We start from the raw sequence: 22676 nt of genomic DNA, 5'->3' as shown, positions 1-22676 counted from the left end.
CATGCTCATCCTACAGACAGTTCCACACTCCCATTCCAGTGACTTTTCCCAGGTTTTCCATGGGGAATTGTGGAAGCCTCATGTTCTGCAATACAGATTTTCCTGAAGGACTCGGTTTTGCACTGAACATTAAAATCTGCCCGCGGCTGCCGTGTGTGCCCAGCGGGTGTTGATGCGCCATTAAAGATGCAATGTTCAGTTCTGAGTGAGAATTCCGCTCTTTGGGGGAGGCTTTGCGGGGCTGGGGGCACACACAGGGTCCCGTTCCCGGGGGCGGTGCGGGGCTGGGCAGGGGCATCCCCGAGCTGGCTCCGATCCCATCCCCATCCCGATCCCGATCCCGGCCCCCCGATGCCGATGCCGATGCCGATCCCGGGGCGGAGCCAGCGCCATCCCGCCCCATCCCGCCCCCGTTCCCGCGGCAACCGGAGACGCGCCGGGAGCAGGTAGGGCCGGGAGTGCGGGTCCTGGTACCGCCGCATCCCACGGCATCCCACCCCACCGCATCCCACCCCATCCTGTTCCATCTCATCTCTCCCCATTCCCCCTCACCTCACCCCATCCCATCCCATTTTATCAATCCCATCCCATCCCATCAATCCCACTAATCCCTTCCCATACCATCCCATACCATCTCACCTCAGCCCCACTCAATCCCATCCCACCCCTGCCCGCTCTCTGTCCCCATTTCTCCCCGTGCCACCCCATCCCCAGCTTCTCCTCACCCCCAGCACTGCCCTGCTCCTGATCCTATTCCTGTTCCTGTTCCCCACATTCCCATCCCACAGCCCATCCCAGCCCTGCTCCTGGGTGTCCCTGTGCTCAAGATCCCATCCCATCCCATCCCATCCCATCCCATCCCATCCCATCCCATCCCATCCCATCCCATCCCATCCCATCCCATCCCATCCTATCCATCCCATCCCATCCCATCAATCCCATCCCATCCCATCAATGCCTCCCACCCCATCCCAAATCCCTGATGGATTTGCTTTTCCCCTCAGGAGTGCTGGGACCCTCCCCTGGCACTGAGGTGACATCCAGCATGGGGACTCTGATGGGCACAGGGCCCTGTCACCATCCACAGCCTCCTGCACCCTCTGTGAGTTCCCAGCAGCCTTTTTGGTGCCCTTTCTGTCCTTTTTGGTGCCCTTTCTGTCTCTTTTTGCTGTATTTTCTGTCCCTTTGGTGCCCTTTCTGTCCTTTTTGGTGCCCTTTCTGTTCCTTTTGGTGTCCTTCTGTACCTTTGGTGCCCTTTCTGTCCCTTTGGTGCCCTTCATGTCCCTTTTTGGTGCTTCAGGAGGATCTGGGATCAGTGACACGAGTGCAGCCATGCCTTTGGGCAGCTCTTTGGGTTCTTGCTGCAGTCGCAGCCCCACAAACCCCACGGGTGAATTCCTGACCCAGGAATTTCTCACCCAGGAATGGGGTTGGATCATTTATGTTGGATCATCTCTGGGTAATGAACAAGTCAGCCCCGCAGGTCTCAGGAAATTATTTTTGCTACCAGAGAGAGAAAAGTGATGTATGACACTGTAAATATTCCTGACCCAGGGATTCCTCTTTTGTTTTCACCCCCCAAACCCCGATTTAGTGACCAGAAGGGTGCAAGGACAAGGGCTGGGGTCATGCTGGAAGTGGCCAGGAGATGGCAATGCCACCGAGTGCCACCAAGCCTGGGCTGGGAGGTCACTCACCCCAGGGGCAGCTGCTGGGGCATCCTTTGGGCATCACCCCAATGGGTTTGGTGTCACTGGGCAGAGAATTCCCTTGGGAAAATTCAGGGAGTATTCTGAATTTCCTGTTAGTGAGAGGCTCCTTGCAAAAGCAGCACTGAGAGGCAGCTCTTGTGTGTAACTGACAGCAAAACACAACCCTGCCAGCAGCCCTGCAAACTTGGGAGTCAAGCACAAAGGGAGAAGTGGAATTTAATTTTTAAAAGTTATTTTTAGCCCCCACATCCACCCCAGCCCCATTTGTGTCCCCACAATGGGCAGGAGAATGGCTCAGCAGGTCCAGCCTGGTTTCCGTTCCCTGGCATTCAGGTACAGATTGGAAACTGTAAGAATACAACGAGAAACTCCTGCAGAAAGAAATCTTTGATGAGAAAACCTCTGAGCAGGGCTGTGCCCGAGCCTGGCAGGGAAAATGAGAACATTTGGAACATTTTTGCCTTTGCTGGGGCAGGAGGGGGCTCTGCAGGAGGGAGATGGGATGAAAGGGAGCCCCTGCATCCCAGATCTTCTTGGTCGACCCAAAAATCTCAAAATCCTTCCCTGTTATATTACAAATCCCTTATAAATGTGTGTTTGCCATGTAAAAAACAGGTGGTAAATACATAAAATGCAATAAATAGAAATAATTTATAATTTAATAATGTACATATATAATATACCATATATAATATACTATATATAATATTCAATATATAATATACCATGTATAATATACAACATATAATATATAACATATAACATATGACATATACTATATAACATATAACATATAACATATAATATATAATATATAATATATAATATATAGTAATATATAATATACAATATCTAATAATTATATATATATAAAATAAATTATTAGTCGAAAAGAGCATTTTAAACTCCACACTGGAAGCTCTGAGTGTGTTTTGTTGGTTTTTCCTCCAAAATTAGGTCACTTTTTGTCTCATGAGGCAACCATTTCATTTTCTCACAAAATTTTATTGGAATTGCACAGACATAAGCTACTCAATTGCATTAAAAAAAGAGGTTAAATATTTATTTAATGGCATTTTGAAGCTCAAAAGTGAACGGGATCAAGGCTCCAAGCCCCCAGCAGCCCCAGCTTACGAGGCTTTGTGCAAAGCCTGGCTGTAATCTGTTGTTTTGCTGAACAGATGTGGCATTAGAACCGATGAAAACATCAAAATCTCCACTCCTGGGGAATTATGAAAAGCAGGGAGAGCAAAATGAATAATTTAGAGCGGGAGGAGAGGGAACCGCCTCCTTTTGGGCTGGGTATACAGGGAACCGACCTGTTGCTTCTCTTTCTGTATTTTAGCTGTGTTGGGCTAAAATTGTGAAATTGTGCCATTGATTTTTCCTCGGGATGCATCAACACTTAGGCAGGGGGAAAAAAAATTAAAAAAAAAGTTTGTTTTTAAGCGCGTTTCACACCTAGAAATCCTGGCAGGACATTTTGGGAGCGGAGGGCAGCGGGTCCGGGCTGGCACAGCCCCTGCCCGGGGGTTTCACCCATTCCGCTTTCATTTTCCCATTTTTCCTTCCCGTGGCGCTTCCTGAGAGGTGACACCGACTGCGAGAGGCAGCGTGGGGACACTCGATACCCATTTCTGTCGTGGGAGCACTTAGTGGTGTGCAGAGCGAGCTGGGGGCTGTGGTTATTGTTTGGACGTTTTCTCTCGCGTTTGGGGTTGGTTTTTTTCTTTTTTTTTTTTTTTTTTTTTTTTGTTTGTTTGTTTTTTGGTTTTTTGTTTGTTTTAGTTTTTGTTTTGTTTTTGTTTTTGTTTTTATTGGTTTTGGTTTTGGTTTTTTTTTGCGGTCTTTTTTGGTTTTGGGTTTTTTGTTTTTGTTTTTTGCAGGTTTTTGTTTGTTTTGGTTTTTTTTTTTTTTGTTTCTTGGGTTCATTTTGTTTTTGGTTTTTTTTTTTTGTTGGGTTTTTTGTTTGTTTTTTGGGGGGGTTGTTTGGTTGGGTTTTGGGGGTTTTTTTTGTTTGTTTTTTGGGTTTTTTTTGTTTGTTTTTTGGGGGGACTTTTTGTTGGGGTTTTTTTGGTTTTTTTTTTGGGGGGGGGGAGGTTGGTTTGTTTTTTTTTTTCCATTTGAAAAACGAAGTGTTCGAACTCGCGAACCTCCCAGCCGCCGTGGCCTGCCTTGCGGCTTCCTGTGGCTGCAGAGCGATCTCCTCTCAGCGCTCTGCTCCCCGTGCAAGGCATCACCTCCCTCCGTCCCTCCTTCCTCCTCCTCCTCTCTCCCCCCGCTCCCTGCGTTTGAACTCCCCCATTTCCCCAGCGCGTTCGGGCGTAGTTTCGCGCTCTGCTTTCCCCCTTTCGGCTGGAAATGGCTCTCAGATGTTTTCCCCCCCGCGCCCGCACCTCGCGGAGCCGCGGCGTCGCCGTGACAACCCAGTGACATCTCCGCCGCCTCCTCCCCCCGAGCATGCCCACAGCGGCTCGGCTCGGCCCGGCCCGCACAGATGGGACCATGAGAGCCCTTCCCCGCCGCCTCCCGCCCTTTGTGCTCGGGAGGAAGAGGAGGGAGAGCGGCGAGAGGCGGCGCCGCGGCCCCTGAGCCCCCCGGGACCATGCTGGCCTGCCTGGCCCGGGGCAGCGTGCTGGACATCCTGCAGGAGGGATTCAGCGAGGTAAAGCCGCGGCTCCCTCGGGAGGAAGGCACGGCGGGTTAGTGCGGAATTGGGAGGCAGGAATGGGGGGGAACAGCGAGATTTATCGGCGGGGAGCGGGAGTTGGTGTGGAGTTTGTGGCTGGTTCTACGGGAGGGGTTGGAGCTCTTCTCGATGCTCTGCTGCTGTCCCGGGAAATTGCAGAAACTCTGGGGTTACAGCAAATTGTACAAACTCTGGGATCTCGGTAAATAACACAAACTGTGGGGTTACAGTAAATAACACAAACTGTAGGGTCCCGGGAAATAACACAGACTGTGGGGTCCGGGAAATAACAGAACCTGTGGGGTCCTGGTGAATAAGACGAACTGTGGGGTCCCGATAAATTGTACAAACGGTGGGGTCCTGGAATAACACAAACTGTGGGGTCCCGGGAAATAACACAAACTGTGGGGTCCTGGAAATAACAGAAACTGTGGGGTCCTGGAAATAACACAAACTGCGGGGTCCCGGTAAATAATGCAAACTGTGGGGTCCCAGGAAATAACACAAACTGTGGGGTCCCAGTAAATAACACAAACTGTGGGGTCCCATAAATAACACAAACTGTGGGGCAGCGTTTGTTGTGTAAAATCGACTCCTCTGCTGAGGGATGTGTGCTGGGAGCTGGAAATCTGATTTATGGACTCACATTGCTTGGGAGAGGCAGCCAAAGAGCTGCTTTGGGGTTTTGCCCCCCATCTTTTTCTGTAAAATGAATCCTCGGCAGACTGAAATGGAACTTGGTGGGGAAAATGTAATTTTTAAAGTGTTTTTATTCACCTATTCTGCTAGGAGTAATGAATTGTAGAATAAGGACATGCACAAGCAACTGCAGAGATGGGGATCCCACGGCTGTGGGGGGACAGCAGTGGGACCTCCCTCTTTGGGGGGCACAAAAATGAGTTTTGTTGGATATTTATGGATATTTATAATCCCCGGGCAGCCCATTCTGGGGCTGAAAAGGAAGAAAAACTGAGTGGGGATTTGCTGGAAGCCCAGAGCTGCTGCTATTTTATCTCTCACTTTTGGGGGGTTTTTATCCTTTCTTAAAGCGCAGAACTGAGTTCTGGTTAGTGTTGGGTGACTCCTCAGCCGTGCCGTGCCTGTTATGCACAAAAAATGAAAAATGAACCCTGGACATCCCTGCTGGGCTTCCCGAATCCGGGAAAACCAAACTGGGGGTGAAACCTGAGCCTGGCCCGGCTCCTGGGGCTGGAATGGCTCCGTTCCTCCTCCTCCTCCTCCTCCTCCTCCTCCTCACAGTGTCAGCTCATTTTTAGCCAGCCAAGGTCTGGGTTTAGATCGAGCTTGTACTTCCCGTGCTCGGGGCTACACATCCTCCTCAGGCACAATTAGTAACTTATTTATTAATAATTTAATCAATGATGGGAGTGAACCCCAGCGATGCTCAGTGCCTGGCCCTGGCTGGTTTTACCCTCAGCTGTGGAAGAAACTTCCCTCTGCCACCAGAAAAAACAGATTGTCGGGATCTCTGCCTCCTCACACGCCCCAACAAAAGTAAAACTGAAATGGGTTTAGCAAGGGGAGGACCTGGGATTTTCCAAGGCTCTGGGAATGAGAGAGGAGCTCCCACTCCATTCTTGCTGTGATCACCAGCTCTGAGTCCTGCCCGTCTCCGTTGGCCTGTTTGGGTGTTTATTTACACAGAAATCAACGTGGAATTGTGTCCCCATGCCGGGTGTTATTTACATTTACATTAACGTGGAATTGTGTCCCCATGCCCGGTGCTGTTTACACAGAAATCAACGTGGAATTGTGTCCCCATGCTTGGTGCTATTTACATTTACATTAACGTGGAATTGTGTCCCCATGCCGGGTGTTATTTACACAGAAATTAACGTGGAATTGTGTCCCCATGCTTGGTGCTATTTACACAGAAATTAACGTGGAATTGTGTCCCCATGCCGGGCGTTATTTACATTAAAATTAACGTGGAATTGTGTCCCGATCCCGGGTGCTGACCAGACGCAGCACAGCCAAGAGCCTCGGGGAGGTTCCTTTGTCCCTTTTTCTCCTTTTCCCCCTCCCTCTCCATCCCCTGTGACCGAGGGCACCTCAGCAGCCCAATTATCCCTAATTAGTGCTGGAGCAGCATTGTCCTTCTGCGCTGCTGCTTTCTCCACCATGTGAGGAATCCCATGCTGCTCCAGGCTCCCTGAAATTGCTGAATTGTCACTTCAGGCCCGTTTATTTCCCTTTTTCCCCTTCCCTTTCAGAGCCAGGGCCCTGGTGGCCGCTGTCACCTGCAGACATCTGAGGGCAGGATGGTTTTGTTTGATGTTGAGATGCAGCAAAGTCCCCCCCGTGGGCATTAAAGCCCCTCATTAATGGCCTGCCCTGCCTTGAAGGTGTTTCCCTGCTGTTTGTGGGGATTTCTGCGGCTCCCAGGCCGATAAATAATTCAATCCCACAGCTGGATGGGGCCCTGGGGATGTGAGGCTGCTAAAAGCAGGAGTTTATAATGAAAGGGAACCACAGAGAGGGGGCTCATCTGCTCTGACTGTGTCCATGTGGCCCCAGCCTGTTCCCTTTCCTCGGGGAAATGCAGTTTATTTATGTGCTGACACTTCTGCCGGCTCTTGCAAACAGATGGGGCACAGAGAAATGTGGCACAAGTGAGCTCCAGGCTGCATTTGAACAACACCACACCTTGTCTTTTTCGAGCTGGAGGATCATTTCCTGTGGCAAACTTCATTATGTGGCTGCCCGTGTGCAGTGAGTCATTTAAAATAACTATTTTCTTCCCCCCGTCGCCGAGATTATGCTGAACAAACAGTCCATTGCCGAGAGGCCAGGGAGGCTGGCAGGGGTTGTGGGGCAAGCAGGGCAGGGTGAAATGCAGGGTTGGGGGAAATCTCCCCCATTTCTGGGCTGCAGGGAGCTGCAGGGCTGTTCTGCCCCTCGCCAGCTGTTCCATGGGGTATTTCCCGTGGTTCTCAGCCCAGTGGGTGATTCCTGCATTTCCCAACCCCTCTTGCCTGGGTGGAGGTGCCATCCTGCCTGTGAGCTGTCACTCCTCACCCTGGGCAATGCTCTGGGGGTGATTTGGGTTCGTTTCTCTGTTTGGAGTCATTTTCTGGGGTGTGAGCCCTCTGCTCCCCTCAGACAAGGTCATGATCTGTGATTCCTCACCCTGGCGGTGATTTGGGTCCGTTTCTCTGTTTGGGATCATTTTCTGGGGTGTGAGCCCTCTGTTTCCCTCAGGGCAAGGTCCTGATCTGTGACTCCTTGTCCTGGGCAATGCCATGAGGTGATCTGGGTTCGTTTCTCTGTTTGTGGTGATTTTCTGGCTCTGTTCCTCTCGGGACAGGGTCTTGATCTGTGACTCCTTGTCCTGGGCAATGCCATGGGGTGATTTTGGTTCATTTCTCAATTTGGGGTAATTTTCTGTCTCGGCTGCCCTCGGGGCAAGGTCCCGATCTGTGACTCCTCACCCTGGGGATGATTTGGGTTCGTTTCTCCGTTTGGAATCATTTTCTGGGGTGTGACCCCTCCGCTGCCCTCGGGGCACGGTCCTGATCTGTCACCACGAGTTCTCAGCTGGGTGATGTCAGCCCAAGGAGCTGGCACTCACCCTCTCCTGCCCCAGCGCTATTTATAGGATTAATAGGATTCACCATGGAGAGCTGGTTTGACTTCTGGCTCCCTCATCCTGCTCAGCCCCAGGGCTCCTTCAGGGGCACTGAATCCCTCCCGGGACACCCCGAGCTCCGGAGGTGCTGGTCCATCACCCCAGCTCTGCTTTGGGGTGAGCCTGGCAGCGTTTCACACCTTCCCCAGCCCGCTAAAGCCCGGGGAGGCAGCGGGGGCCGAGCCTTTGCAGGGTGTCTGGGCTGCCCTGCAACCCCTGCAGGGCTCCAGCAGGGACAGAAAACACAGCTGGGGCTCCCCACAGCTGCATTTACCCCCAGATGTGCTCTGTTATCCGTTTTCCCCCAAACCCTGGTGCCTGGCCAGCAGCGGGACTCCTCAGCAAGATTTTGCTGCTCTGTAGGATTAGGGTGGAGCAGTTGGGATCAATCCCTGCCTTGGTGGCTAAGCCAGGCTGTGTCCCTTGGCAGGGTGTCCTCACAGAGCATTTGCACAGGAGCACTCCCACATTTCTGCTTTTCATACCATTTTTTCAAGGAACAGGAAGAGTATTGCAGCTGCTTTATGGGTGGAATGAGGAAAAAAGGGGATGGCACATGGAGGCATGGCAGAGGGAATGCAAAATTCTGTGTCCTGAATGTGCCTTTAGGGCTCTCACTCTGGGTTAGGGAGCCTCTCTGGGTGTCCTTCCAATCTGCAAAGTTTCTGCTTGCAGGTTTTGGAGTCCTGAGGAGCTGAGGGCCCCCTCAGAGCTGTCTGGGGATGAGGATGGTGCTGAAGGAGGAACAATGCTCCTTAACGCTCCTTTTCCCCCCAGAGCAGCAGGGGATGTGTCAGTGCTTGGAACTGACAGCTCAGGGTGAATCATGTGCTCCAAAGTCCTCTGTGCACTCAGAGCTCAGCTCTTTCCCAGTTTTTTTGCCTTTATTTTTTGCCTGTAGCTGGCACAGAAGCTCTGCCTGGGTGGGAAAAGGGCCTCAGGTACCTGCTGAGCATCATGTGAGAGGTGCTGCTCCCTCAGGGTCTTGCATTTGCATTATTAAGCCCTTTCATTCAAAATTAAACTCAAAATTAAGCTCAGAATTAATGAAATGCCAGGATTTAGGTGCAGGTGGGAATGACTTCATCCTGGGTGGCTCTGGAATGGGCCATGGCAGCTTTTGGCTTTACAAGAGGTGAAAATCAAAGGGGCTGAAATAATTTAGGGAGTTTGGATGGAACTTGTTCTTGCTGCTTACACTTAAGCTCCTCCTGTTAATGGGAAAAGAAAGAACTCAGGAAAAGGTGGAAAACTCTGCAGTCAGAAATTCCATGTCCTGCTGGAGGGCTGGGCACTCTGGGAATCAACACCTGCTTTAAATTATTATGAGTTTTATGAAGGAGAACTGCTGTGGGTGCTGTTGGTCATTCTGGCCTCACTGTGGTCATGACTGGGTGGTTTTCACTGTTGGATGCATCTGAACACATTAAAAAACCTGAATCACGTTCAAACATCAATTTTGAGAGGGGAAAAAAAATCTTTTTCTGCCTTTGAGAGCAGAGGGAATAATTTTCTTTGCTTGGGAGTTTGTGCTTTCTGCTTCCACAAAGGCCTCCTTGAAAAGCAACAAAAAATTAATCAGCAAACTGGAGGAAGGCTGGGTGGAAAATTACGGTCCCCATCTAATTAAGGTAATGTCAGAAAGCTTAGAAATCATTCAGGGCCTCGACCTGATGCAATTAGGCTGCTGCAGACCTTTGGCTCAGGGCTCTGGGGGCAGGAACAGGGAATTCTTTTCATCCTGGGCTCTTCTTGCTGCCCTCAGCAGCCCTGGGGCTTGGGCAGTGGCCACAAGTGTGCCACAGAGGGAAATGGGTGTGAAGAGCCCCAAAAACCTCATCCTAGAGCACGACTGAGCCCCAAAAATCTCATTCTAGCAGGATAATCCCCTAAATCAAACAGTGAGGATGGGTTCCAGCTCATTAAAGCAGTGCACAAAGGGAAATGGGTGTAAAGAACCTCAAAAATCTCATCCAAACAGGATGGTTCCCTAAATCAAACAGGAATGATGGATTCCAGCTGATCAAAGCAGTGCACAGAGAAAAATCAATGTAAAGAGCCCCAAAAACCTCATCCTAGAGGATGATCTCCTAAATCAAACAGTAAGGGTGGATTCCAGCTGATCAAAGCAGTGCACAAAGGGAAATCAGTATAAAGAACCCCAAAAATCTCATCCTAGAGGATTGAGCACCAAAACTCCCATCCTAGCAGGATGATTCTCTAAATCTGGTGATAAGGATGGATTCCATCTCATCAAATCAATGCAGAGAAGGGATCTGGTTCCAGAACAGAAGGAGACAGGGTCACAGGATCTACTGGAAGATAGCAGTGAGCAGGGCAGGCCCTCCTTGCTAGAAAAATGATTTTGTCCATTTGTTCAGCACCAAAAAGTCCGTTATTTTAATCCCAGAGAGGTAAAAATTAACCTCATATATCCCAACCTGTAATTTGCCCCTGGAACTCTGTTGGGATGTCCTGTAGTCCCCAAGACCTGGGTTTAAAAACCTCCTGCCCTGCAAAGTGTTCCAGGGTAAGACAAAAACACCCAAAAAGCTCCAGCTCCCTTCAGGTACAGCTGCTGCTCTTCCCCATGGCAAGTACAGGTAAAAGGGGCTTTTTTTGGAACACAAAGCTGTGTTAATGTAAACAGGATTAAGCTTAGCTCCACCATAATCCTGAATAATGTGTGTTCTGTGGAGCACACCCCACACCAGGCTGGTTTTCCTCTGAAAAATTCTGGGTTTGGAAGAAATGTTGGTGAGAAGCTGAGTAGTGAAGGATTTTGGGCCCTCCAGCTTCAAAAGTTGCCCTTGGGGTTTCTGCTGAGCAGCTCGGGGGCTTTGTCCCTTCATCCTACGTGCATTTCACAGCACTTGGCCTTTTTTAGGTCACTTAACTTTTATTTCTGATAAATTTCCTTGGGAGGCTCAGTCACGTGCTCCCCTCAGCTGCCAGCATTGACAGCTCCCTCTCTGGATTTCTGAGTTCTGCAGCAATCCAGGGCTCTTGCTGAAGTCCCTCAGCCTGCCAGGATTTTGGGTACAAGCTTAGGAAATGCTCCTCATCCAACTGTCTGAACGTCTGCAGGAAAATCTGATGTTTAATGGAAAAAACCCAAAACCAACCAAGGGAGTCTGTAAATGAGGTGTAAGTCTGCGGAATTACAGCGGCCATGGGAGTGAAAGGACTCTGTCCTGGTGCCATCCCAATTCCATTGCCTCAGAAGCCTCCTTTTAATGCTCATTGTTTAAAATGTAACTGCTCTGGGATTTAGGGATGGCTTTTTTATTTTTTACTAGTAATAACAGTGACAACCTCCTCCTTCTTTTAAGAGACTAAAATCTTGCCAAAAAATTCTTTTTTTGTGAATGCACGAGGAATGTTCTGAGAGGAGGAACAGAAAACAAACTGCTCGGTGAAAGGGATTTTCCTCTAAATGAGGCAGAAGTGGAAGAGCCACAGAGACTCCTCCAAAAAGTGCAGATTTTCTGCAAGCTGGGAGGAGCTGTGTCCTTGGGGGATCAGTGCCAGTCCCTAAAACGATTAGAAAAATACAAAATAAAGACTTGTGAGGTGTAGGAATGTCGGGGGTGGGATGGTGGGGACGGACAGAGAGGAGAGATCTCTGAAGCCAGGTCATGGAACTTTGGGTTCATTGCAAAGGGCCAAGTGCAGGGCCGTGCTGGGAGCTGCCAGGCACAGCTCAGAGCAGGCCCCAAAGAGGGAGAGAGAGTGGTGAAGAGAGATGAGGGAGTAAAAGAGAGGATCAGAGGGCAAGGTTCCCATTACAATACAATAAATCTTCTTCTGGTCTTGGAATTTGGGGTTTATTGCAAAGGGCCAAGTGCAGGGCCCTGCTCTGCAGGAATGAGAGAAAAGAGAGGTAGAGAGGATAAGAGAGTAAGAGGGTAAGAGAGCGAGGTTCCCATTACAGCACCACAAATCTTCTTCTGTGTTGAATATTCTGATTCTCACTAACCAATCTAGTCCAAGATACAAATCCTACAGCATTTCCATGCAGCCTATAAGAATCATTCCATCACCATCCTGTGTCACATTTTAAACGAGCTCTTTCCTCACCAAGCCTTGGAAGCAAGGCCAAGCCTGCAGCCTGCTCAGAGCCCCAGAACCTCTGTGTCCCCTTCATCCAGGGCTCTGAAAACCACCTGCTTGCCATGATCTCTCATTTGTTTGTGTACAACTTTGTATTTAACCTTGTAAGGAGAGTTAAACCACATTACATCACCACACTGTGTTACATTTTAAACCCTAAAATCTCCTCTTTGGGCCCCTTCTGCCAAGCTGTAGGGTCTGCTCTGACTCTTGGGCCTGTCTGCAAGCAGAGGGTGTTGTTCCATCAAAAGGGGATCACCTTCAGCAGCCACACCATTGTTTTCCAGTTGTTCAGTGACTGAGGGATCTCAAAGCTTGCTTTCATTTCAATCTCACTTACGGTTTCTATATTCTCCAAATCTTTTTGCCAAGCAATCATATTTATAAATATTCCCTGTTTCATCTTCCCCAGCAGTGGGGCTGGGCATTGCTGCCACCTGAGCAGGAGAAGCTGCAGAGCCCCTGCCCAGGCCAGGCCAGCTCTGCCCCAGCAAAGATGGATCAGATCTGACATTTCTGCTCCCTTCTGTGCCAGAGCCCCCAGGGCAGCCCCTTGGAGCCCCCCAGGCCGTGCTGAGTGAGCAGAGCTGCCTCCCACAGCCCCAGGCGCCTTCCTGAGCCAGCCAGCAGTGATCCGAGCTGGATTTCCTCTGTCAGGATCATTCAGAGCCGGGCTGTGACCAGACTGTGACTTTGATGGGCTCTAAAGGCATCAGCCCTGCTGAGATCATATGGGATGGGGGCTTTAAAAGCTGCTGCATGGGCACAATCATGGGGAGCTTAGTGAAAAGGGAGCTAATCCCATCCGTGGATCCATTTGTTCACCCTCCGTGTGCCACTGCACCCTGCCCAGGGGATGGCGGCCTCTGCAGCAGCCCTGCAAGGAAAGGGCGCGGGCATCTGCTGGTGGCCTTGGGGTCATTTGTGCCACACGGGTCCTCAGAGTAACCAGGAACCTGAGTTTGGCTTTTCCTGGTCTGAGTTGGAGCTTTTCTGGTCTGAATTTGTGTTTCCCTTGTCCAAATTTGAGTTTTCCCGGTCTGAGTTTGAGCTTTTCCGGTCTGAATTTGTGTTTCCCTTGTCCAAAATTTGAGTTTTCCCGGTCTCTCAAACTGACCAGAACCTGAGTTTGAGTTTCCCTGGTCTGAGTTTGAGTTTTCCTGGTGTGAATTTGAGCTTTCCTGGTCTGAATCTGAGTTTCCTTGGTCGCGCAGACTGACCAGAACCTGAACTTGACTTTCCCTGATCTGAATTTGTGTTTCCCTGCTCTGAGGTTGAATTTCCTTGGTCAGAGTTTGAGTTTCCCTGGTCTCTCAGACCGACCAGGACCTAAGTTTGAGTTTCCCTGCTCTGAGTTTGAGTTTCCCTGCTCTGAGTTTGTGTTCCCCTGCTCTGGGTTTGTTTCCCTGCTCTCTCCCACCCACAGCACCGCTCCTGAGCTGCTGCCCAGCCCCTGTTCCTGGCTCCCAGGCCCCAAGGCAGCTTCCCTGCATGCAGGAATAGAAACTGGGCCGCTGGAAATGCTGAGGCAGCTCCCAGGCTGTGGAGGGGCTGTACAGGAGTTCCAAATGAGCCACGCTGGGAATGGTACAGAATGAGGCTCTTGTCTCTCCAGGAATCCTCCCCTGCTCGTCCTGGAGTTGTTAAACGAGCAGACAATTGTTAAATTGTTAAATTGTTAAATAATCAGGGTTCCCTCCCCCTGCATGCTGGGTCCCTGCTATGGGAGTGAGCAAACCCCCAAAGTGAGGGGATGACAGCGCTGGTGTGGCTCCAATGCAGCTGAAATGCAAAACTCTGTGAGTTCAGCTCCAATTTAGATAAAATACAAAGCTCTGGGGGTCAGCTCCAACACAGAGTGTGAGAAATGAACCGCATTTTTCTCACAGGTGAAATGCAAAGCTCTGGGGTCAGCTCCAGTGCAGATGGAATGCAAAGCTCTGGGGTCAGCACCAATGCAAGTGGTGAGAAATGAACTGTACTTATCTCACAGACGAAATGCAAAGCTCTGGGGTCAGCACCAATGCAGATGGTGAGAAATGAACCGCATTTATCTCACAGACGAAATGCAGAGCTCTGTGGTCAGCTCCAGTGCAGTTGAAATGCAAAGATCTGAGAGTTCAGCTCCAGTTTAGATGCAATGCAGAGCTCTGGGCTCAGCCCCAGTTTAGATGCAATGCAGAGCTCTGGGCTCAGCTGTGCCCAGCCCAGGACCCCTGTCCTGGTCTCTCCTCGCCCCCTGAGCTGCCCCAGGCTCTGGGGTGACCCCTCTGCTCTGTGCTCCCCGGGGCAGGGGCTGAGATCTCTGAAAACCAGAGAGAAAAGCGAAATCCCTGCAATGCAAACGTTCTGGTTTCTGTTTCAGCAACAGCTGCAGGCCTATGTGGCCTGGGTGAATTCCCAGCTGAAGAAGAAGCCGGGGGTGAGGCCAGTGCAGGACCTGAGGCAAGACCTGCGGGATGGGGTCACCCTTGCCCTGCTCATCGAGATTGTAGGTCAGTGCTGCCATCTGGCCCTGCTTATCCCCCTCAGCTCTGGCGCTGGCCTGCGGGGGCTGCTCTGGCTCTGGCATCTGTCGGGCAGATGTTGCTGGGGGTGGCAGAGCTGGCTGGGAAGGAAAACAATCATAAATCAGATCACAAGTGCAGTTCTATAAGAGCCCTTATGGCTCAGAGGCAGTTGGAGCAGATGGGGAAGGCTGGCAGGGGCACTGGGAGCTCCCACAGGGAGTTAGGGGCGGTTTTTGGGAAGAGTGACCTGTGTGCTGATGGCATTGGGCAGGGGGACAGGGAATGGGGCTGCAGTGAGTTCATTGTGCTCACTGCTCCTTGCTGCTCACACCCAGCCCTGCCCCAGTGGGGGACGGCTCTCCAAACTCCCCCCAGGGTGGGTCTGTCCCATTTGGCACCAGCTGAGTCTTTTCCATGGAGCTCAGTCCATTGGGAAGAGGCAGCTCCAGCGTGGGTCCCTCAGGGGGCCACAAATCCTGCCAGAATCCAGCCCCAAAACCTTGTCATCATCCCAGCACAGCCCCAGACCCAGTCACTCCTGGTGCTGGTTCCTGTTGAGCAGCACCACCAGCCCCGTGCAGCACCAGCCATGAGACCAGAGCAGTGCCAGCGATGCCCCTGGCAGTGCCCAGTGCTTCAGCTCTCCTCTGATAAAGCTTTTTCTCTCCCTCCAGCTGGTGAGAAGCTGAGTGGCATCGAGCCCAACCCCAGCAGCCAGCAGGAGATGAGGGAAAATGTGGAGAGAGTCTTGCAGTTTGTGGCATCCAGAAAGATCCGCATGCACCAGACGTCAGCTAAAGGTGTGTGGCCCTTGGGGGGATTTCTGCTGCTGAAATTCTGTTTCTGGCTTTGTTTTCTATCTTACGAGTAAATTAATGTGTCAGTTTTTAGTTTGTGGGGGAGTTGGAGGTTTCCCCCCCCTCTGGTTTAGTGAAGGTTTTGGGTTGAAAGATGGGGAATGCAGAGAAAAAAACAAAGTGACTTTTTTCCTGCTACTGAGCACTGAGAAGCCCAGGCAGTGGTGTAATGAAAAATACAGGCTTGGAATCTTCCGCCAAAAGGACACACAAACCTGCTGGAGTGAAAGGAGACATGGAAAAAATATTTGTGGTTCACTGGAAGCCACGGGCTGGAAACAGAGAGGAGGCACAACACGCAATCACATGTCTGTGGCGTGGCTTAGTCGGGACTTTGAGCAGCTCTGACTGAATTGTTTTGGGAAATCTTGGTCTGGGAGAGTGGCTGATCTTTGCCATGACATCAGTGTGCTGGAAAACACTCGTGTGATCTCACTGAATGGGATTCATTTACATTTGCAGGGTGCTGCAAACAGCTGATGGCACAGGATGCCACCACTGGAGAAATGCCTTGCTGTTTGCCTTTAGTGCTTTAAAAAAGAGAATTCTCTGCCAAGAAAGTCAGTGGCAATCCTCAGTAACTGCTGTGCTCCTGAGTGAGCACTCAGTAATTACATGTCCAGTAATTAACTGCTGGAAATGGCCACCAAGGGAGGCTCAGGGCTGTGCTGTGGAGGTGGCAGCACTTTCCAGTGCCCTGCACCACCAGGGCTGAGCTGTGGCCCCTAAATGACAGCACTGGTGTGGCTCCAATGCAGCTGAAATGCAGAGCTGTGGGGTCAGCCCCAATGCCACAGATGAAATTCAAAGCTCTGAGGTCAGCTCCAATGCAGAGGAAATGCAAAGCTCTGGGATCAGCTCCAATGCAGAGGAAATGCAAAGCTCTGGGATCAGCTCCAGTGCAGAGGAAATGCAAAGCTCTGGGATCAGCTCCAATGCAGAGGAAATGCAAAGCTCTGGGATCAGCTCCAATGCAGATAAAATGCAAAGCTCTGGAGTCAGCCCCAATGCCACAGATGAAACGCAGAGCTCTGGGGCCAGCTGTGGCAGTTCAGGCCTCCTGTCCTGCTCCTCCTCCCACCCTGAGCTGCCCCTGCTGCCTTTCCCTTTCTCCATTCCTGCTGCAGCACCCGCAGCTCTGCCAGCTCCCCCGTTAACCACCCGACCCGTTTGCGTTTCGCAGATATCGTCGAGGGCAACTTGAAATCCACCATGAGGCTGATCCTGGCCTTGGCCGCTCACTTCAAGCCGGGCTCTGGCAGGGCTGGCAGCGCCGGTTTGGGGGGCAGGGGCTGGGCAGCCCCCCCGGGCCGGCCCCGGCCGCGCTCGGCCGCTGCGCTGGCTCAGGGCGCGGTGGCCGCGCTGGCCGATGTCCGGCAGGACGTGCAGCACTCCGGCCGGGAGCTGCTCCGGCACAGGCACAGGTGAGGTGCTCTGGGGGTCTCTGCTGCTCGCAGCCGAGGCAGGGGGGAAGTTTTCCAGGGTGGAAATCCGTTTGGGTTTGGGTGGAATGTACGTCTTTAAGTGTGTGGCTGTGACGGTGGTCGCAGGGCTCTTCGGGTGAGGGGAGAGACGAGAATGTTGGCTCTGTGTTCAGAATGATTTACTGTTTTATGATATATATACTACGTTATAGCTATACTGAAAAGAATAGAAGGAAAGGTTTTCTCTCAGAAGGCTAGCTAAGGATAGAATAGAAAAGAATGATGACAAAGGCAGCTGGCTCGGACAGAGAGCGAGATCCAGCTCTGCCGGGACTGGTCACTAAATCCAAACATCCACAAGAGACTAATCACAGATTCACCTGCTGCATTCCACAGCAGCAGATATGTTTACCATAACTTCCCAATACCCATCACCTATGTTAGACAGTGAGCTTCTACTCTAAACCAATCCAAAAGTGCCACCATCACATCAGAAGATGGAGGCCAAGAAGAAGAAGGAGAAAGGCTGGACACGGCCAGATTCCTCCATCTTGGGACCCCGAGTCCCCATTCTAAAACCCCAAAAACCTATTTTTCACTCTGTGACCAACTAACTGTTATTCTAGTTAAACTCTCTTGACTTGTAATTCTCCATATAAGGTTGGTAATTGTTTTTTCCAAGGGCTCAATCAAAGGCACAGGGGTCTGGGGCTCCGTGCCAAGGTCTCTGAGCCCCCCAGGCAGGGGCTGGAGCCCTCCAGGGCAGCCAGAGGGGTTCCCTGGGTTCCAACACCTGGGAACGTGCTTTGAGCTGGTTTATTTTCCAGCATCAGTCTCATTACATGATTATGACAATGGGAAGGTGCCAGCAGCTCATATCCCTGGCAGCAGACAAAGAACTCAATGTTACAACTTACTTTATAAGTTTTTTGACTAATCACACAAAGCAAAAGCACATTGACAGTATTTATATCTGTATAGTATATGTTCCATATTGACAGTAGTTCTATCCAACCACTATGAGCACATGTACCTTTGGTTAAACAATGCTTGCTTATTTCAAATACAATACCTGCTTGTGAGCCTTAAAACACAACGCACAGAGCTCCATTATTAAGCTTAGAACTCCCTAATATCTCACTAGATAAACTTTTCTGTAGCTTAGGGAGTTATTCTAGCCAAGTGTTAATACACAGACCATTGTTCTATTTGTCCTTACTTTCTACTTCTCATATAATTTTTCTTCTGACCAATCTCATGGCTGCTGCTTAGCTCCAATCACAGTTCTGCTGCCTCTGAGGCCTTTTGCAGCTTTCCCAAACCCCTCTGATTTTAAGGACTCCCACATAAATATATCTTTGCCACTGCTCCAGATGGCTGCTGAGTCCTGGGGGTGCTGAAAATCCACACACAAATAGGGAATAATGCTGAAAATCCCATTTTCCCCTTGCCAAAGGTGCTGTGGGGGTGACAGTAACAATAATAGCAGTGACATTTAGCTGGGAGCCAGGTGCTGGGGCTGTGCAGGGTTCCATTTACACAGCTGAAGGTCATTTCCCATTTGGTACTGGCTCGAGGGAGCACCCATGAAACAGCCTGGAAAGGAGTCTGAGATGGTAACTGTGGTTGAAAAATGAAATGTTAAAGATTTCCCTTGCAAAGGCCTTGGAGTTCTTCAGGAAAGCCAGTCCTTGTGATGTCTCCTTGCATTCCCAGAGCTTTTGGAGTTTTGTAGTCACAGAATTAGGGATGAGTTTAAAACAGCAAGGCCCGTTTGCCTGTTTTCCCTTAACACCAAGAAGATGGGGATCCCTGATAGGAAAATTGGCATTTTTCTGGCTCTCTCCTCCCTCCTTTTTTTTGGAGAGAAGATTTCCAGCAGCAGCCAGGCGAGGCTGCCCTCATTTTGTGCCTGTCACCCCCAGGAGCAGCAGCGTGGACGAGGAGATTGAGAATCCCTGCTGGAGCGTGCGGGCGCTGGTGCAGCAGTACGAGGGGCAGCAGCACGTGCCCCTGGAGCCCCACCCTGCCAGGTGAGCCATTCTACTGCCAAGGTGTCCCCTCTCCAGAATGTCACCCTGCCAGGTCAGCAATTTCATTGCCAAGGTGTCTCCTCTCTGAGATGTCACCCTGCCAGGTGAGGAATTTAGGAATTTTATAAATAAAACGTCTCCGAGATGTCACCCTGCCAGGTGAGGAATTTAGGAGTTTTATAGCCAAAATGTCTCCGAGATGTCACCCTGCCAGGTGAGGAATTTAGGAATTTTATTGCTGAAGTGTCTCTTCTCTGCAATGTCACCCTGTCAGGTGAGGAATTTAGGAATTTTATAGCCAAAATGTCTCCTCTCTGAGATGTCACCTTGCCAGGTGAGCAGTTTCATTGCCAAGGTGTCTCCTGTGCCTGACATTGCCTCAAGTGCCTGTTTTCCTCACCAAAATCTGCTCAGTTCTGATGGAAAAGGGCACCCCTGGCTGGTCTGGAGGGTGAAAGCTCAGGAATCAACATAAAGCTGTTTTCTGTGAGAAAATGCAGCCAGAAAGGGCTTTTGAAGGAAAATTGCTCCAGTGAGGGAGCTGATCCAGCATGGAGAGCTCTGTAGTAAAGGGAAGCCGCTCCCTTTCCCCCCAGAGAACCAGAAACCACTCGGAAGAGCCAGAGCTGAGTTACTGAACAACTGCACTCCCTCTGGAAATGGAGCTGTGCTCCAGTTCATCTCATCTGGAGCAGATTCCAGGGCAGGGCTGCTCGTGGGGAGCTGCAGCCCTTTGCCTCAGAGCCTCCCAGTGCCCCTGAAAACCCCAGCTCTGATTTGCCGTGTCCTTCCCTGCCTGGGCTGTTCCCCCAGTGCCTCCCTCCCGTTTGTGAGGGAGTGAGGAGCTCATTTGCCAAGGACAGATTGCCACTGACAGCCTCTCAGCAGGCAGGACGTTCCCCCAGTGTTTCTCAGGCCAATTTTACACTCCACAGCACCATTGGAAGAAATTCCAGGAAGAATTTCTACCTGGAAATTAAGGTTGCTTTGCCCAGCAGAGGAGAAAAGCACAAGAGTTTGTGTTTATCCCCCAGTTGCGCTGCGTGTCATTGAGGGAGTGTTTATAAATAGACTTGAGGAGGAGCGTGGGGCTCCCGGGGAGGCAGTGCTGGAGCAGTGCCTCCACATGATGTCAGCAGTGTGCTTTGGAGGCCAGCCTGCCAGGGGGGATGTAGAAATCTGCTCTTGGCAGCGGCGTTGCATGGGTAATGCCACAGGAGCTTGGCTCTTGAGCAGGGAGCTCAGGAGTGCCACATGCTGCTGCCTGCTCCCATCCCTCCCTTCGAGGGAGATGCAATATTTGATGTATTCTCCTGCCCCATCAGGTAGCTGCTGTTCCCTTAGATTTTAATTTCTAAATTCTTTTTTATTTTTTATTCTTTTATTATTATTATTTTTATTATTTTATTATTTATTATTATTTTATTATTTTATTATTTTATTTTATTATTTATTATTATTTTTATTCTTTTATTATTGTTTATTTTTATTATTTTTATTTTTATTATTTATTTTTATTCTTTTTATTTTTCATTATTTTATTCTTTTAGTATTATTTATTTTTATTACTTTTATTCTTTTATTATTGTTACCCTTATTTTCGTGGTAAGCAAAAATCTCTCTGCACATCCCGCGCTTCTGTTTTATTTTTCCCCACAATGTCACGGATCCTCTGGTGATATTATCGCTGATAGGGCAGAACACAGCGAGAATCTTTCCAAAATGATCAAAACCTGGGAGAGTTCTTCCCCTGCAGCTGCTGGGGGTGTCTGTGCTGGCACAATTCTGCACGATGGAAATGAGATGCTTTGAGATGCTTTCCCTTTCCTCGCGGGGAGGAACGGGCTTAGCTCGGTTCGGAGAACAGGCTGGGAGGAACGAGATGCATTTTTTAATGGTGAGAGTGCAGGGACCCCTCCTCCTGCCAGCTGAGGTGTCCCAGGGCAGCATCCCCGGCTCTGAGCCCTCCCGATTCCCAGGGAGGGCAGCGCAGGCTGCCGAAATGATTCATGGAGAAATCTGCCCAAAATCAGCTGATTCCCCGGCTGCCGAGCCCCTCACCCATCCCTCTCCGTTTCCCCTCCCCTTCCAGCAGCATTCCCTCCCCCACCCCCGAGCCAGGCATCTCGGAGAAAGGCTGTGCCTGCACAGCCCGTGTGACAGCAGCAGGGACAGGGACAGCGACAGGGAGCCGTGCTGGGCTGGGAGAGCCTGGGCACAGCCTGCATCCCCCTAAAGCCAGGAGAGCCTGGGCAGAGCCGGCATCCCTCTGGAAGCTGGGAGAGCCTGGGCAGAGCCTGCATCCCTCTGGAAGCTGGGAGAGCATCCTGGGCACAGCTCACATCCCTCTGGAAACCTGGGAGAGCCTGGGCAGAACCTGCATCCCTCTGGAAGCTGAGAGAGCCTGGGCACAGCCTGCATCCCCCTAAAGCCAGGGAGAGCCTGAGCAGAGCCTGCATCCCTGTGGAAGCTGGGAGAGTCTGAGCAGAGCCTGCATCCCTCTGGAAGCTGAGAGAGCCTGGGCAGAGCCTGTATCCCTCTGGAAGCTGGGGAGATCAGCTTGAGCAGAGCCTGAATCCCTCTGGAAACTGTGAGAGCAGCCTGAGCACAGCCTGCATCCCCCTAAAGCCGGGAGAGCATCCCGAGCCCATCCCGCATCCCCCGGCAGCGCACGGGCCCCACACCTGCCGCAGCTCCTTCTTTCCCTCCCTCCTCGGCTGCTCGGCAGCGCAAGGAGGGCGGGATGGGATGAGGAACACCCCCGGCAAGCCCGGAGCCTTGTGATGAGCACAGGCGGCTGTGCAGCGGAGCAAAATGCAGCAGCAGCGGGAGGCGAATAACGAGCGAGGGAAAGCAGCGGGAGCCGCGGGCAGGCTGCACGATTCCCCCCCGGCTCCCGAGCCCAGCCCGTTCCCGGAGTTCCCTCTCGGCCGGAGGAGCCCCTGAGCCGGTTTTGTGTGTGTGTGTGTGTTTGTGCGTTGTTCCTGCCGGGAATCTCCTCGGCGCTCGGGCTCGCAGAATTTGCCCCGGAGTTTGGCAGGAGCTGAGCCCCGGGCGGTGGAGAAGGGAAGGAGGAATGAGCAGAGCCGGGATCCTGCGGATTCTGTGAGGCCGCAGCTTCAAGTGGGATCATGGGAGGGAAGCAGGTCAAATGGTGAGCGAATGTGTGCGTCGTGGTGGGTGTTGGTTAGAATTCGGGGCGTTCAGGGGCTCGTTGCTCTGAAGCTGGGCTGTGCTGGAGGATCTGGGGCTCTGGGGAGGCAGGATGTGGGTTAAGGAACCAAGTGGTGGAAGGAATAAAGTGGAGCAGTTTGCATCATAAATCTCTCTTGGAAAGCTTTCATTTCCCAGCCCTGGTTCCTGCATGCTTTAGTAGGGGATTGTTGTGCACTTTTAAAGGCGTTGCATCAGAGGCTGTTTCACTCTGTGATGGCTCAGATTGATACAGAACCTGGGCAAGTGTTTGCAGCGTTAATTGGGTGATGCAGAAAGCGGCCTGACCTGTGCTGCTGCTTCAGCTGCCTCTGGCCCTGTTTGGGCACTGTTTGCAGTGTTTGGGAGGAGGTTGTGGATGCTGGCTGAGCCCAGGGGCCTTTGGAAATAGAAAAGCTGCCTGGAAAGGGTCTGGGGATGTGGAAATGCCTCAGGAAATGTAAAGCTGTCTGTGCTGGGGGGACCTATCCCCACCT

At 51.1% G+C, this 22676-nt stretch overlaps 1 protein-coding gene across 5 annotated transcripts in view; it reads left to right on the top strand.

Moving 5' to 3' along the window:
* Positions 1-1015: 1015 nt before the first annotated feature.
* DIXDC1 (DIX domain containing 1) overlaps positions 1016-22676 on the top strand; it is a 32315-nt gene continuing 10654 nt past the window's right edge. Inside the window, exons 1-5 of one of the 5 annotated variants that reach the window (XM_063178603.1) lie at positions 1016-1102; positions 14529-14658; positions 15348-15473; positions 16714-16954; positions 18880-18987. In XM_063178603.1, coding sequence (XP_063034673.1) covers positions 1046-1102; positions 14529-14658; positions 15348-15473; positions 16714-16954; positions 18880-18987 — 662 coding nt within the window. In that variant the 5' untranslated portion in view covers positions 1016-1045. Of the gene's footprint in view, positions 1103-4181; positions 4378-14528; positions 14659-15347; positions 15474-16713; positions 16955-18879; positions 18988-21080; positions 22142-22676 lie in introns of those variants that run through there. The other 4 variants (XR_010030904.1, XM_063178601.1, XM_063178604.1 and 1 more) reach the window with 4 other exon arrangements.

The sequence above is a fragment of the Melospiza melodia genome, chromosome 29 (genome assembly GCF_035770615.1).
Source record: "Melospiza melodia melodia isolate bMelMel2 chromosome 29, bMelMel2.pri, whole genome shotgun sequence".
Taxonomy (NCBI): Eukaryota; Metazoa; Chordata; class Aves; order Passeriformes; family Passerellidae; genus Melospiza; species Melospiza melodia.
This window is presented reverse-complemented; position numbering and strand designations above follow the sequence as displayed.